This window comes from Aythya ferina (genome assembly GCF_964211825.1).
Source record: "Aythya ferina genome assembly, chromosome: 3".
Classification (NCBI taxonomy): domain Eukaryota; kingdom Metazoa; phylum Chordata; class Aves; order Anseriformes; family Anatidae; genus Aythya; species Aythya ferina.
Window position 1 is genome coordinate 67,998,179 of NC_140298.1, and position 18,118 is coordinate 68,016,296.

Here is an 18,118-nt window from a genome sequence, read left to right on the forward strand (position 1 = left end):
ATAACTTTCCATTGGGAAAACTAAATTAGCGCTTGGGCCTTACTCACAATAACTTATAAGGGCTGTTTCTTTGCAAAACATTTGCTTAATGCTGGAGGATACATGATAGAGGGAACTCATACATGTCTTGCTGACACCCCTCACTCCCAGGAAACTGTGGGATATAGTGCTGGACATGACGTTACCTTGGGTACATGACAGTCAGCCCCTAACCAGGCTCTGTTTTACGGGCCTAGGTGGCACTGTGTTTCAGTCCCTGGTAAGGTACGAACTTGTGGTAATTGGGGCAACTGTGGCAAACATTTCCGCTCTTCTTTTCTTCCCAGTCCTATATGACTTTACTGGTGTTGATTTTTAAATGAAACAAGCAATTAAAAAACAGTTGGTGATGGTGGGCTTATTGGGAAGTCTGTTAGTATTACGGTGTCTAAGTGTCTGACTGGCAGGGCCTAGGAGCAACTACATCAGAAAGGTACTTTTCTACTTTTTTCCTTGCAGAATTCTAGGCAGAGTCTGGCGCTGGAGTTGGCTGTCATGTCCAAGTCTGTCAGCTTTTTTTGTTTGAAACAGCAAGGGTAAGATGAACTGCAGGGTAAGATGGGCTGTTTTTAAATACAATAGTCCAGTTATGATACCACTTCTTTTTTCCTTTTCTTTGGCTTTTTTTTTTTTTTTTTTTTACTCTCCGTTCTGTTCTGTTTTTGGCATTGATGTTGGAAGTTTGGCATAATCTTTCTTTATATGAAGATGTGTTACCTTGCTGGACCATTTCCTTAAATGATTCAATATGAACACTAAAATTGAACAGGAATAAAATAGTCCATCTTGCCTTCATTCCATTTTACCCAGGAGATCTCAAAACAGGCATAGTGACCAATTAAAAAAAAGTGATTGCTGTGGTACAATTATGTAGTGGATATGGTAAATCTGTTTCTTTGAAAACAAGTTTTCAGATACTTCTACAAGATCTTATATAAACTTTTTCCAGTGAAGCTTGAAATTGTTTATTTGACATCATTAGAAAATTCATTTCATTCAATTATAATGTTTTGGGAAAAAAAAAATCCATACATGTTCATTTATAATAAATATTTGCGGTTGTAAATTACATTGAATTTTATTTTTCGTATTTTTAGTAATTAGGCACAAGAGGAGTTTATGTGCTTCAATTTATCTCATTAGATTCTAAATTAGCATTAATAATTATGCAAATTACTATACAGTGTTTGTAACCCCCTCCATTCTTTAGTGCCATGAGCAGGCAACTCCAGCAATGCATTATAATCTATCTATATCCAGTTTATGCATACCAGTCTAATCTTTTCATTGCTGTTCTATCAAATTAAATATGTGGTGTAGCCAACCATATTAATATGAAATTGTGGGGCTAACTATAGAGATGGGAGATGTTCCTTTTTTAAATCTAAGCATTCAATAAACAATCCTGACTTCTATTTGCAATACAAATAGCAAAATTCATTGATTCCTTTATATTTTATATTATGTATTTCAGATATGAAATGCTTTATTTCATATCTTTTCCTTTTTTTTTTTTTTTTTTTTACTTAATCAAATTAGATTTACAAAATACTTAAACAATGCTTATTTCATGCCTTAAAGTTAAAGAACTATATAAGTGCTTCAATATTAATATTAAGTTAGAGGCTCAGTCCAGCCATGAATTTTTCTGGAAAACCAGTTCAAGTAAATGCTTTTTTCACTTTATTTATTTATTTATTTATTTTAAAGCACTGATAACCAAGTCTCCCATTACTATTCTTTGATTCCCACAGCTCCAAAAATCCTGTCTTTATAAATGTAATCAGTTCTTATTTTTCATTTCAGTTGTGTGTGTTTTTACAAGCAGTACACAAAAACCTGTAGCTTAAAGATTTTTTTGCACAGTGATTCCATCTCCCCACTGTGGCAAAAAGTGCTGAACACTTACTAATTATTTTCTGTGCGTTGGTTTCATCTTTCTCCCCTGGTTTTCATTAGGTTCTGAGCTCATGCCCAAAGCCCTCTCCACCAGGATAGTGGGAGGCATTTGGTGGTTTTTCACACTTATCATCATTTCCTCGTACACTGCTAACCTAGCCGCCTTTCTGACAGTGGAACGTATGGAATCCCCTATTGATTCTGCTGATGATTTGGCCAAGCAGACAAAGATAGAGTATGGGGCAGTTGAAGATGGAGCAACCATGACTTTCTTTAAGGTAAGCTTTATATTCTGTTTGAAAAGATCCTATATCCTGATTGTGGGGGGAATGTCTCTGCATCTTGCTACAGCAAAGGATACTATTCCCCCACTTTCAAAAGTAACTGAAAATCGCTTTCTGAGGATTTCCTGAGATAGCAAGTGAAGCAAATGCAAAATTGCTCTCATGGGCAATAGCAGGCAAGTTCTCTGATGATTTTTGCTTAAAGAACTGAATGTATGGTAATAGTTTAGGTGAAGAAACATGAACACTTTGCTTTGACAGATCTAATTCTGTGTACAAGAATGAGTTTTGCTGAAGTAGGTGTTACAGTATCATTATATATACAGTAGCATTATACTTAATGTTAATCTTTGCTCAAGCAACTGGGCTTTTCTAAGAATATTACTGGCTGTACAGAGAATATCTTTTGGACTTATTTTTGAGAAATTTTAAAATTTAATTTGTTCATAAAAAAAGATCAGATTCTTCCAGTTTTTCTGTTCATTTTAGTCTGTTACTAAAATAATTCCATCTGAAATATAGTGAAATATGCTGGTGGATTAGAAAGAAAGGTTTCTTTTATAGCGTCATCAAGAATGTAAGTCAGCTCAAATTAATGAGAAGTATGCATGAGAGGAGAATGGTTTGTTCTATACCTCTTCATGTTTGATAGCACAGGCATATCCTGGATCATCCAGAGAGGTGTTTAAAGCTTGTCTTAAGGTCTTTTGAAGACTTTTAGCTGTTCTGTTTTTATGAGTTTATGAGTTTTATGAGTATTCTGTTTTTATGAGTTACTATGCTGTCACCTAAAGATTTGAGCTGACCATTAAGCTGGCATTTGAAACTAGACAAAGTGAAGTCCAAGGGAAAAATGTAGGCTGGCCCAGAAAACAAAGAATATATATGCAGTTCCCCTCATTAGATTCAGAGATGTTTGTTCATTTTTTAACATACTTGTTCAATGGCTAAATAGTTACTATTCGTTCATATGAATAGTATGATCATATTATGATCTTACAGCCAATCCAAATGTACACATAGTTTTATTTATATATATTTTTAAAATATTTATAGGGCTTTAAGCTTCTGCTTGGAAATAAAATTGATAAAACTTCAGCACTTTAGAATGCTTTGAAAACATTCAGAGTATTCTCCAGAATGCTTCTTAGAAAGGGAGCTGAGGAAGTTAATAGAAGTAACTAATCAATTAGAGGTGTCTGGATGTCAGGAAATATTTAAAGCAATTAAATAAAATTGCTTCTTTCTTTTCTAAACTTTTGAAAGAAGGTTTAAAGACTGACATTTTTAAAAGAATGGAAACGATTTAAGTCTGAGGACATAAAGGGATGACATTATGAATTGAGTTACCAGAAAACACTACAGAGCTTTATTTTCATTCTTGTCAAGCAGAAGACTGAACTTGTTCTGTTTCAGACTGAAACTGTGGATTCTAAAATATTAAGAAGCAATTTTAACTTAGGAGCGTCTTTTCCTGTAGTTGCCAGAAGCAACTTCTTAACTCAGTCTTGCTCTCCCCCACCCCCCTTTAATTTTCTGCCATTTTTCTTTCATTTTCCTTTTGTATGTGTGTACGTAATCTGTGTTTTTAGCATGCAGAAACTATTTCTCTTTCTTTGGATGTTTTTCCCCTCTGCATATTAATATACTGCTCCCTTTTCTGCACATTTCTTTCTTGTTGCTCTGTTTCTGTTTCTATTTATTTAGATATATTTTGTGTTTTTCTACTATACTCAAGAACTAGAGAAGATTTACTTCTAACAGAATAGGAATTGCACATCTTGCATAGACATTTGTTTTAGTGACATGTTTTTGAAATACCCTAGACTTATAACAGAGTTATAGTGTCAGATCACATAATTTGGTATTGATTTTAGTATGTTACCAAATTATTCTACTTCGCTATGAATGAAACAGAAGTCAGAAAAAAACATGGGATTTTTGTATTCTCCTGATAAATTTTAGGTCAAATTAAGGTTTATTCTGCTGAACAAACATATTTTCTGGGCTTTATGTGTGATCAAGTTGTGTTTAGTGTTTTGTGACATGAAAATACACTGATACTTCCATACTTCTGTTCCAGATAGCAAACAAATGATTCCAAATATTTTTCCAATTAGTTTACTATCTTAACTAAGAAGTATGGAATTTAATGAGTATTATTTTGTACATAGTAAAATGCATCCAAACATAAGCATTAGGAATAGGCACAACTGTTCTTGTAGTGAAGCCAATAAATGAAAATCATACTCAAAAGAGATGTAAAGGGAAACTGTACAACTTAATTTCATTCAGTGTCTGAAGCATCTTCCATTTTGAAATTAAAGTATGCTTGATGTAAATGCTTTTCACTACATCTAGCTATGTAAGGAATACAATCTAATTAAATGTATTTCTCACAGAAGATAAAAGAAAATGTTTGGTTACAGTCTATCTGTTCCAGTAAACTTTCTGGTATAATTAGGTATTTTTAATTAACAAGGCTGAGATATCAGGAATCAAAATATTATAGGACTGGTCAACATACTCTATCTGTATTTGTGTGTTCACAAAGTAAATTTATCTTCTGTATATGCAAATTACTTCAGGAATATAATTTCCTTACTTCAAAAAAATATTTTCAAAGAAGACTGGAAGTGGAATTGCCTTAAAAGTTACTACTACCAGAGTTGACTAGTTCATAGATACTACAGTTAAATTATAATATAAAAAGAACTTAAGAACAGGCACCTGATCAAAAAAGACAAAAAAGTATCAGAAAAATGTCTTAAAGTACAGAAGTTACACTAGAGGTAGATAGTGAAGGAAAGACACGAGGTGCCTGATTTTTTCTGTACTGAGTATAAAAACTAGGATAAGTATGTTTTAAACTGCTTTTGGAATACTTCTGCTTTATCAATAAGCTGAATGTGAATTTTAAATAGTATATATTAGATTCTTTGTTATATGAACAAGTGAATCAAATAGGAAGCAACACTGCCTTTGTATTAGGGAACCAATGAAATATCCTGTTCTGGTGACCACACTTCAAAAATATGTTTAAAATTGGTAAGAGTTCATAAAAGGCGAAAGAAGGTCTGGAAGAAAAAGCCTTATAGTTAGAGGATAAAGAAGATCAGTCTGTTTAATCTGCTGAAGAAAAGGTTAAGAGGTGACTTGATCATGGTTTGTAAGTGCCTTAATGGGAATGAGACTTTTGACTTGATGAGACTTGATGGCTGTTTAATCTAGCAGAAAAAGGCATAATGAGATCCAGTGTTTCAAAGCTAAGTTAGGCAAATTCAGACCAGAAATAAGGTGCACATTTGTAAGACTGTAAGTAATTAACCACTGGTAGAATTTACCTAGGAGTGGGTTCATCAGCCATTACGAGGAGAAAGATGTAACATAGCCCAAGCACACTATCCTTTTGATTTAGAGTCTACTCAGTGAAATACATAGCCTTCATTAGCTCAGTTTAGACTTTAGTAGTCCCCTCCTACTTTAAAAATCTATGAGAGTGTGACTTCTGGAATGGTTGCACAAAGATGACAAAGGGGATAAATTTATCATCTGTGTGTATGTTTTTCCTTCACTGCTTTATCTTGTTGTAATGAGAGTGGATTGAGCAAAACAGCAGCATTATGTTACAACATGAAATGAAGGCACCAGATGGTTTCCTAATGTTAAATTAAATTATCATATCTTGGTAATAGTTATTAGTTCCAATCACAGTGAGGCTCAGTAGCTACCCATGAGACTGACAGTAATTTCTGCATAAATTATCTATATAGAAGTCCTGTGAATTTTTTCTTTAAAAAACTTTGGAACCTGGCCAAAGCTGTGTGATGCTAAAATAGAAGAACATTTTTTTTGAAGGAGAACCTAAATGGAAATTAGGCAAACAAGATAACTGCTAGATTAGAACCTGCTAAAGTTAAAATCTTGGAGAGCACCCGGGGTGTAAGAATACAGGTTTGCCCAGGGAGTTTGTGGAGTCTCCCTTCTTGGAGATATTCAAAAGCTGTCTGGACCCAGTCCTGGGCAAGCAGCTCTAGGTGTCCATGCTTGAGCAGGGTCGATAGACTAGATGACATCCACAGGTCCCTTCTAACCTAAACCATTCTATGGTTCTTTAATGCTGTTACTGTTGTGAATGAAACTGTTATATGACTGTCATGACAGTCATATAACATTTCACTGGGAACAATAAAATGACTTTAGTATTATCCAAGAATTGTAAGGAAATAATTGGGAAAAGAAATGTGAAAATAGATTCTAAGCCATCTCTGAGATAAGCATGTTGTTTCCTCTCCCAATACACATTTTGATGTTTCTCAAATCACCGAGTTTTCTTAGTTACAAATTTCCCTTCTCTTCTATTGGCTAGTTCTACTGGTGTCAAGGCTTTCCTGAATGCTTACAGTGTGAAAATTATAATGAAAACGAGTCTTGACTGTTCTAGTGTTGCTCACAGAATTCTGAATGGAAATTAAGAATGACTATTGATGGTTTTCAAGTTTCAGAAGCCTATCTTCCTTATTCTTTGGAATAAAATAAGCTTTTATTATTTTCATGAAAGGTACTTATCTCAGTAGCTGTTCTTGGATAAAAAAGCTCAGAATTTTCATTCCCTCTTCCTTCTGTGGTCTCTCAGTCTCTGTTTCTCAAAAATAAAATAAAATAAAATAAATCTGTTTTCTTTCTGATTGACAGTTCTGAAAGTGAGAGGAAAAAAATTAATACACTGCTTCTATTTGTACCTCAGCTCTCTATCCTCATACACAAAGGAAATACTACAACACATATATTTATAGCAGTCTACAATTTTATGATTATTTTTGTTTGTGAACTTGCTGTGTATATTCATTTTTCTCATGTTTTTTCTTATCTGTACCTTTCAGTGTCAGATTTGTTTTTTCTTTCTATGTTTTTGTACAGTACCATGCACAATGGAACTTTTTTCAGCTAGGATTACTCAGCACTTGCATACCAAATGGTAATAAAATAGTAATAATTTTTCTTTCTCTATAGTAGCTTTAGGTTAGTGTCGTTACTTCTGTATCATGAATTAAAGGTGTTTTCAGCTCTCTGTGAGACTCATGTATTTTATATCCTTGCTTTGCTGATAAGGAAGCTGAAGCACTGAAAGGGAATGCATCTTTTTCAAGATCACCTGGTGAAAGGCAGATAGGAAACTAATTAAGGAAAGCTGACTCACATACCTTAGAATTATCTGATAGAATATTCTGTCATTTATATTTGCCAGTTTCTTTCCTTTTCTTCTTCAGGACCCAAAAGCTCTGCTTTTCTGTAGTGTCTTCCATTTCTTCCTGCACTGTGTTTTCTCCATAAAAGTCCATGTTGCTGACCCTTGTCATTTTTTTTTCCCCTTTTTGCCTTAGCCATTTTTTTTTTTTTTATCATTTCCCTAAGGAATTCTGGGCAGACAACAATTCAGTACTTAATGCCTACCTTAATTTTTCAAATTCTCAGTCCATTGTTAAAATGAAGTCCATTGTTAAACAGCAGGAAGCTCTGACATTTGCTATCATTACAAAATCCCTAAAATAGACTCTAAATAAAGGTATGAATGCCATTCATATGTCATGAGTGACACTGGCAGGGGCATGCATGAAGCCAAAAACCCACCTAGGTGGGTTTTTCAGACCTGAGTTTGAACATTGTAATAGGCAAATGTTCCTCTGTTTAACATATAAACATGCATTTGTAGGCACATCAGCATATACAGACATAGAACCTTTAGTTGAGTAGTACAGATAATATATTATGAAGTTTAGCAATACATGTCAATCATTTGGTGGAATTGCCGCAAGTCAAAGATGAAAGAAACACTGCTTCTGAGCTTTTCAAATATACATTCAATGATGCTGACTAATGAAAAAAACGAACAAACAAACAAACAAAAAACTTTTGAGCCCTAGCCCCCATGTGTTGATCTGGACAATGTGTAAAAAATAATTGCAGCAGATACAAGATATACTTGTTCAGTTGGCTTTAAAATGATTTCTCTTTATAGAAAAGTCACATTTTAATGTAACAAACACAGACTTGTTCTTATGCATAAAAACACGTGGCACTGATGACTAGAATGGAATGGAATGAATATAAATGCCTTGCTGCTTTTTTTTTTTCTTTTTTCTTTTTTCTTATTTCTTTTTTCTTTTTTTCTTTTGGATCATTATCATACTTCGGACTTATCTACTAGAAACACGTGCAGCTGAAATGCATTATTTCTCTTTTCCCTTTATTATTCCCTCTTTGTAGGAACACCTGTTTGGTTAACCACTACTTCTCTGAATGTGCAAAAAAGCAGACACAGGTGAAAACCTATAAAGCAAGGTCTGTGTAGTCACTCCATACACTTAAGGGAGTATGTGCAATTAAGGGAATGTGCAATTACAGAGTCTGTGAGAATGAGACACTGGCCGTGAGAACAAGGCTTTGTCCAGAGACCTTAAAACACCTGTGTCTCACTGAATTCTATTCATTTCTTCATAAGAGCAAGGGAGCTAGGTAGAGCTAGGTAGGTTAGGTGATGCGTTGACATTAACAAGAGCAGCACTGCATTTGAATTCTAAATTTAAATTATCAGATAAATTTGGTATCATTAAGTTATTTGAGGTGAATGGTCTGTCTTTTGCATCTTGGGATAGAAAGCAGAAGTAATTCACATAAAGGGACTCATTCCAACAAAACTCTCTAGGTACTGGGACAAAGTTTACTGAAATGGTTTTATGCTGTCTTGACCCTTTTCCCTTCTGTGGGGTTGTCAGAGCTATTAGTGTTACTGCAGTGAATAAGGGTATATGTTTGGCTGCCTGTAGACTCTCAGGGCTGAGGCAAAAGAAATCCACTGCCTTCCCACCCTTGCCTTTGTCCGTGTCCTTGCCTTTTGCCTTCCCTTTCCTCTTTTCACATTCCTCATTACCTTTACCTTTTTACCCTTTTCCAACTGTATAGGCTGAAAAAGATTAACATAGAGTTTAACCAAGTTTTCATTTCTACAAAGATTCATGCTCCATTATGCCCTATATACAGACAGTAAGCACCCTTAATAAGCTGCTGGATAACATGCAGTATTCATGAATAATTATCACAAAATCACAGAATCACAGAATTGTAGGGGTTGGAAGGGACCTCAAGAGTCCACAGGTCCATCTCTAGGACCAGCAGGTTCCCTAGAGATAATTATGCTCCAAAATTACAAGATACATACTTATAACTTACGCTTGTCTCCAGCAGCTACAGGTGTTAGAACCCAGTGAAACACATACACAGGCTTTTCAGAGTCTTTTCAAAGAATTATACATAATTTTGAAGTGAAGACAAGATTAGTCATTTAGAGTAATTACAATATTAAATTAAATACTTAACATACAAATTGGGTCCCCACTAGCTATTTTTAAAAAGAAGCTGAAGAGAAACATCAAAAATAAAATAAAAGTTGGCATTAAGAAAAGTCTCCTTTGTCTATGAGTTATCTGAGTTAGTATTTTCTACAATTCACCATCTGTTTCTTCATTTCCCCAAAATATTCATAGGGGAAAGACTTTTATGCTGATCTCTGCATAGAACTCTCAAGTGGGCTAAACTATATAACCTATAGTCCCATTTGTCTTTTCTGTTCCATAAGTATTTTTCATTTTGAATCTAATGAAGAGCTAAAATGAACATACAAACAAGAAGCTGACATTTGTATCATGTTTTCAAAATTGTGTCCCATAATAATATGCATTAATTAGAGCACATGCACTAATTATCCATGCTGTAGACATATCATGGAGTTTATCTGACTAATGCCAATCTTTCTCTGTGTAAGGTATGTTGGTATGGTAAAATATAGCAAGATCTAATTGCCACTTTGATAGAAACGTAGGCTACAAGAAATCAGAGCCCAGAGGGGGAAAAACAACAACAACAACAACAACAAAAACTAATCAACTGTACCGTAGCCCTTAGAAAGTCAAACATGATAATAAACTAGTATTATTTGGAGGACATTTTGAGTCCTAAATTGTTTTAGGACTTATTATCAACAAAAGACAAAAAAATCTACAACACAACATATACTTGATTCAGAGAAATTTTATGATCTTGATACTTGAAACTTTTGCATTTAAGAGTAACCATTCAATCTTCTATTTTGGAAAATACATATTGATGCCACTAAATACAAGAAAAATAGGGTCTTTTCCTTTTGAAGTCAAATGGAGATTAATCCATCCACATCACTGCAAATTACTTCTGTTCATGCATCTCAATAGTTTTCTCACTGTGTTGATTCAGCATCAATTTACGACACTGTGAGTAGTTAAACTCTTCTCCTCCCATCACCCTCAAACTCTGTTGGTGATACATATAATAGGGTGGTGGCTAGAGTCAGTCCAGCTTTCAGATCCAAGTGAAAATGCATATTTTTGTCATTGTTGCAGGTTTAGTTTTCATTTTTGAAGAAAGCTGCTCTGCCTCCTGGAGTGTTAGATCCAAGATGCAAGAGGAGCAGAGAGTGTCTCTTTCTGTGGCAGGGTGATCTTACAGCAAGCGCCCTGTTAGACACAAAAGCCAGGGAGCCTTGGGGAAGTGAGTTCTGTTGCCTAGATATTTGGATATTTATTTAGATATTTGGAGGTGTGAGGATGAGAATCAACAGCAATGTAATTGCTGATACTTACAGAATATAAGTTGTCTCTATGTATTATTGTAGGTTTGGTGTTAAAAGGTAAGCCATTTTGTTTCCTTTCAGTTACTTGATACATTTCACTCTCTGGCCTCACCTGGGCCTGTAATGCAACTGCTGACCAGTTGCTGACAGTTGTAAGAGAATGGCTTAACACTGGGTTCTTATCATAGGTTTGGTTGCAAGGCTTTCTCCTTCTCAGAAGTGCGTAACCTAATTTTTACCTAGCCTCTTTCTTTCCATCTCCTGCTGCTTTTCCCTAGGAGGTAGGGCAAGAACACTTTCAATTTCTTATCTGAGCTTTATTCTCGTTATGACTTCCTTAGATTCTGAGCAAGGTGGGAAAGGGAGCAGAACTGGATCATAAAGAATCCTTCTACTCCAAACAGGATTCTCTTTGAAAGATTTCAGAGTTAGGGTTTGTTTAAGAAATTGAGACTACATCTGAAAACACTTTTAACTGTCTGAGTCTTCCTCTTCAAAGCAAATAGATCTATCACCAAGTAGCCATTAAAGTTTGCAGATTTTATCTATGACTCATCCTAGGAATGTGATTCAGAAACCATTCGCCAGAGTGAACTGTCTCTTGGTTTAGCCAGTCTTGTGTGAGATCCTGCCATATGAGCAACCTTCAGTGTTATTTCCTGCCTGCTGAAGCAGTCTGAAAGCCTCTATTCATTAGAAGAGGTGAATTCTTGGTTCCGCCTTGTCAGTTTATGTATGATACTACTGAGGCATTGTCCAACTGCATTAGCATTGCTTTGTGTATGAGAAATATTTACAGTGCCAGAATTGCCCTGGACACCACCTAGAGTCCTATTATACCGATGAATTTCTTCTCCAGAGTTTTTCACCGCTTTGAACAGAATGCTTGTCAAAATCAGTTAATCTATCCTTTTTGCAATGCACCTATGGTAATAATTAAATAAACTGCATTTGATATGGATGCCTTTAAAGATTTTTTTTAATTCATGCATTAAATCAACTTGTATTTAAAGTATTCAAGGTCCTTAATCTACACAATATAGAATATGGATTTTCACAAAAAATATACAAAACCATGCTTTATGATCAGGGTAACCTACCTATCTGTCCATGAACACACTGTGGACCAAAGATAAACAGCAATATATATCTTAGCACTCTTTAATTTCTTCAGATATAGAATATGATCTTTTAATTTACTTGTCATTTTCTTGTATAGGAAATTATGTGGGTTTCTTTTGTTTGTTTGTTTGTTTCTTTGTTTGTTTGTTTGTTTGTTTGTTTGTTTGTTTTTTTTTTCTTCCCACATCCTACAGGCTGAGACAGTCACTGTTGTGGTTTAACCCCTGTAGACAGCTAAGTCCCACGCAGCCACTCAGTTGCTCTCCCCACAGTGGGACAGGGGTAAGAATCAGAAATGTAAAGGTGCAAGAACTCATGGGTTGAGGTGAATACATTTTAATAGGTATAGAAAAAGCTGCATGCACAAGCAAAACAAGACAAGGAATTCATTTTTTACTTCCCATCGACAGGCAGATGTTCAGCCACTTCCAGGAAAGCAGATTATCATGCATAATGGTTACTTGGGGAGACAAATGGTATCACTCCAAACATCCACCAATACCCCTTTCCCCAGCTTTTATTGCTGAGCATGAGGCCATATGATATGGAATATCCCTTTGGTCAGCCTGGGTCAGCTGCCCAGGCTGTGTCCCTTCTTGTGCACACCCAGCCTCCTCACTGAGCAGGATGAGAAGCAGAAAAGGCGTTACTTTGTGTAACCTCTGCTCAGCAGCAACCAAACATCAGTGTATTATCAACAGTATTACACAGTGCCATATGAGTTATTGTGAAGAAAATTAACTATCCTGGCAAAAAAGCACAACAGTCCTCATAATAATGGTGATGATCGTAAGTAACATATATAGGTATATATATATATATTTATGCAGAATTTGACTTATGTTCTCAGAATAGGTGTTTTGTTTTGTTTGGTTGGTTGGTTGGTTTGGTTTGATTTAGTTTTGATACAGGAGACATTTAGCTTCTTTGACATAACTAGGAATCTTCCAAAATTCTTAAGATACCTCTGTATAACATGTCTGATTGAAGCTTGTATTCTTTACTCTTTATACATGTATTCTTTAATACATCTCCACTATCTCAGAAAGAAGATACATCCCTAGATGAACTTTCTATTCATTGCAAGAAGCAATGAAACTGCAGTTATAACCACCTCTTGTAGTTAGAGCTTCTTCATACAAGAAATCTTTACTCTGAAATTAAGGAGATTTTTATTTATCTTGTTCATAATGAAGACAATTTGATACTGTCAGTGACTGTCTTTTAAAATCAGATGATCAAAACTGAAAGGGGCAGTTGAAGGGAAACTATAGAAATGGAAAACAAACTTAGGAAAGACAGTTTTGGAAACATGTAGGGCAGGTTTCTCATCTCTCCAAAATGTAGATACTTGCTCTCCTTTCAGTTAGTCTCCTTTTATTGGCATTGGAAAAAAAATAAAAGGCACCACAAAACTTCAAAACTACCTTGAGTAACTGTTCTAGAAGGTCAGCATCCTCCAGAATTCAAGAGCTTTTCCCATTGACAACAGAGAAACCTTGATTAATACCTTGGTCTGGATGCGTAATAGCTGCAAATACATCAGATGAGTCTTTCTGGTCACTGCTTAATCAGTAGACAATTTTCATATATGTATAAAATGCAACATAACTGTAGGGAGAGGCTGTAATAAAAAATATGCAAGTAAATTAATTATTTTTATAAGAAATAATATAAATGTTTCTAATCTCATGGCTATCTGCCTTAGATAGTATTGTGGGGAATATTTGCCTTATTTTAGATGACTGGCTGAGAGGCTGTGAAGAGTTCCTTTTCTTGCATTTTGGCACTAAAATGGACACACACAAACACACAAAAGAGACAAATCTCTTTTAAATTGTAAAAAAGTTCACATTTTGGCTAACAGACTGAGTTGGATTATGGCCAAAATTCTAGTCCATGTTTTTAAATGTTGTGTGTAGAAAGAACAAACTGTTCACTTCCAGGAAAAATCATTGTTACTAAAAGTAAGCCAGTGACTGTAAAAGCTTGTCCAAAAGAAAAGTAAAAATAACAACAAATATAAATCATCATTTTGCTTTGCTCATGTGACTCCATATGTTTAATCATATTAGAGGTTAAAAACATTTATCTTCCACCAACAGGGTAGATATTTCAGTGTCATCTGCTGTATAGCTTGTCATTTTTTGTATCTGAGGATACATTCAGATTACCATTTCTAAAACCACTTCAGGCTCCAGACATTTTTATGTTGTCATCCTCTAATAAATAATGTGGATTTCCAAAAGTGTGATATGATTTAAGTTACAACTGTTATTAAAGCTCGTAAAATATTTAGAGGAAAGAGACTGTTGTTTAAGGATTTGTTTTTCATTTATTAAAAAAAGAACAGCAAGAAAAAACAATCAAAAGAATTGGCATACTAAATTTTTAGAACATGTAATCACCTTTAAATCTGAAGATGACAACACCGCAGGTATGTTGCCCATATCTATAACAAACTATACTCTCTAACAGAATCTGAATTATTCATTCTCTTCTGCAAATTTCATTTTTCTGTACTTTTGGGTTTATCAGTTAGAAGGCAGGACAGAAAATGGTTAAAACTGTCTTAGAAACTGTTCTAGAAAAATCATAATTTTTGACCCAACATTTTGAAGTAAGAATTTTGAAGTACATTGTCTAGAGACTAAAGTAAAATGTATAAATAAGCTTTTATTAAACAGTGAGGAAAAAAACGTACAGAAATCTTTCTTTATACAGTGTTTCAAATCTATTGTTCCATATCCATTATATTTCTCTGTCCTGTACTTTTACAGTTTAAGACTATATTTGCAGTAGTAAATAAAACAGATTAGGACCTTTTTAAATGCAAAGTCAAAGGACTCTTTTCCTCCAAAATTGGGCGATCATTCACAAACACCATTAGGAACAGCCCGGGATTATACTTGACTTCTCCTGAGCTATGGTCCAAATTATGTTTGGGTGGAACCCAGGTATCCCCTGGGAAATGATTCCTTAGGACAAGCCAAAATGTTCCAAGCCCCATGCCTGTGTTATACACAGTTATCGGTCCTGTATCCTGTCTCTGTTTTATTAATGGTACCAGAGGGATCACATTCTTGATTTAGATATAACTTGGTGAGAATCTTCAGCAGTTTTGCTGAAATGTTGCAAATAGAATCTGGTTCTGCTCCTTAGTGAAAAATCTGTTTGAAAAGACAAATACTTTTTTTCTTCCTTTTTTTTTTTTTTTTTTTTTTCTTCTTAGTTACAGTGGTTTGACAATGCAAATGAGTTGTTGTGGGAGCAACCTGTTGAACTATTTATATAACCTGAAAATCTTCAGATGGAACTAAATCCTCATGGGTAAATACTTTTTTCATTAATAAGTTTCAATTGATTTCAGTAGAAATTAGGTGTTTAACTGCCTTTGTAAATCTGTATTTAAAGGCAAAAAAAAAAGAAAAAAAAAAAAAGCTAATTCCAAATAAGACTATATGTCTTATTATATAAGAATAAAGAACAAAATGTGGCTATTAAAGCAAAGTTAAAAGAATCTGAAGTTTCACCAAGAAAAAATAAACTAATATGTATATTATCGGTTAAATGTTACACAACTAGAGGCTTGGACTAGACAAAAGATGCAAATGTAAAACACCAATGGCATGTGTGCCATGGCATACTTTCATTCTGTCTGAAATCAAAGTATTATATTTGATCTTTAATTTAAATGTTCAGTTCTTTTCATTTTGTAATGCTGGTGATTCCCACAGAATTATAAATGAGGTCTATTAGATAATTGCTATCATTTATCATTTTAGTTTCAAATGAAACTTTTCACTAGTGTAATATGGGTCAAGAAGAAATTATTTCATTTTACTTGAAAAACCAATCTTTGATGTCTTTGCATTCAGTGACAGCAAAAATAATAATAATAAACAAATTATATATATATACTTTGTTCTGATATTCTCTAATGTGCATTACTGATTTGTAATTATATGTTTGGATCATACTTTAAGTGATGACTAATTTCAAACTTATTTCCATAGTGTATTTTGAGATGGATTTTTTAAGTGAGACCCAGAATGACTCCTCATTTGCTTAAAAAATTCAAAACCACCTCTAGTTTGCATAATTTTACATAGGCAGTGGTTTGGTATAAAAGGAACAAATTCTCCTCCACATATACACGTACAAATGACTACGTTTGTTTATATAACTTGCACACAGCCTTTCCCCTGAAGTATATAGGAAGCACATTGCTTTTTTACTGCACTCCTTTTGTTGAAGAGGAAGTGGTGTCATTGAATACAACTGCCTCATCTGACACTCTACAAAAGTGCCAAGTTGTAGCAATCAATAGGGAAATAACAGATGTGAAGGTTAGTTGGCATCAAAGAATATGAGTGGAAAAGTTTCCTATGGGAAAGAAAGTGCTTCATTACGCTTCATCTATACAAAGAATATTGGTTCTATCAAGCTTTCAGAAAATTAGAATATCATGGCTTTCAGTTCTGACAGTCAGTTTAACAACATTTAAAAAGTTAGATAGATATTCATCAGGGGAATTACACTAAGTGATTTTATTAGTTGTAAAATGGAATGTTGCAATTTCTTCTTGCTCTGAATAGAGCAGATCCAGTGGAATAACTCTGAGACAAAAATTGACTCCCTGGGCGATCACTGTATTATAGATGAGTGTAAATGCTGGTTTTGGAGAAAGTTCATGGAAAACAAACAACCTGTTATAATTTCTCTGGAGCATAAATATTTGAGACCAGAATGTTCCTTATTTTGGGGATAGCTTGGATATTTATGTTTGCTTCTTTTTCTGAACAATATATGCAACTTTTCAATGCTTTTCCACACAGAGAACTACTGCTGAAAAACAGTTTTGTTACATCCATTCAGTGGTTACTCTTTAGAGACATTGTCCTACAGGGAATGGCAAAACGAGAGAGTCAGTAAACAGACTGATGTTAAGCTGGTAAGACAGTGGATAACAGATAGTACTTGTCTGTATGAGAGTTTACAGTTGCTGATAAGTTGAATGCTTCCTGAGCAAACTATAAAAAAGAGCAGGTGTTAGTGAGGATAGCCTACTTGGAGGAAAATACTCATTGATGAATCACTTATTGTTCATTCACTTTGCAAACTTGTGGGATACTTTCTTACAAAGAAGGTTAACTAGAGATTTTGTGTGCTTGAAAATAAACAAGTTTTTTTTTTTTTTAAAGTAAAGCCCAACTTCTTAATTGCTCATCTTTCTGTAAAAACACCTCTAGTTATAGGGATGAATACATATTTCTTATAAAACTTTGAAGCAATTTTATATCTTCACCAAGCTTTATATTAAAATACTGATATTGGATGTTCTGTTAATACTTAGAGCAAATTATATTTTTAGGGAATGTGGAGGAGTCATCAACATTAATCTTCTAAAAGCACTTTTCTCACTGAAGTGCATCATAGCTTGAAAATGCATTGTCCATGGTTCTTGAGTTCTGTTCATACTAATAATCAAATAAGTGCACTAAAGCATGCACTGAAGATAAGGTTGCACTGACAGGTTAGATATTTAGTACCAGAATGAAATAGATATTTAGTACCAGAATTCTCTTTCTTCTTACAATGCTGTGTGATGATGTTTACAGGCAAGTTGCTTCTGCCCTTAGTGCTTACCAGATACATTTGGTGTGAAGGTGATTTGCCCTTTGGCTTTAAGATCAAGCTGAGACATCACAGTCATAGAGTAGCCCAAGACCAAAGACCTTGTACCTCAATAAACAGCCAAAATCATCAAAAAAATCTGTTAAATTGTCTCTTATCTTTTTGCTTCCTTGCCATGTTCAAACAACATTTTGTCAAAGCAAGTGCAACAGAGTTAGCAATAAAATTTAGAGCTGTACCTAATATGAAATCGTTTACAACCTGGACTTTATTAGCCTCTTATTTTAGGTAGTAAATCTGATGAGTAATGGACAAAATAATACTATTATTTACACTGAAAAAGTTAAACGTCATCTTCTTTATGCTGTGAAAAATTGTAAGCACTGGACACTGGACACTTCAGCCTTTTTATTCTAATGAGTGGACACATTCAAAACTGTTTTGCTATTCCTGTTTTCCAAGATTTTTGCAC

The 18,118-nt window shown here is 34.4% G+C and overlaps 1 protein-coding gene across 5 annotated transcripts in view; it reads left to right on the forward strand.

The window, feature by feature from the left end:
- GRIK2 (glutamate ionotropic receptor kainate type subunit 2) overlaps positions 1-18,118 on the forward strand; it is a 444,423-nt gene that overhangs the window by 340,523 nt on the left and 85,782 nt on the right. For all 5 annotated transcript variants that reach the window (XM_084513441.1, XM_084513443.1, XM_084513442.1 and 2 more), the window contains one exon: positions 1,999-2,216. In XM_084513441.1, the coding sequence (XP_084369567.1) occupies positions 1,999-2,216 (218 nt within the window). The remainder of the gene's footprint in view (positions 1-1,998; positions 2,217-18,118) is intronic.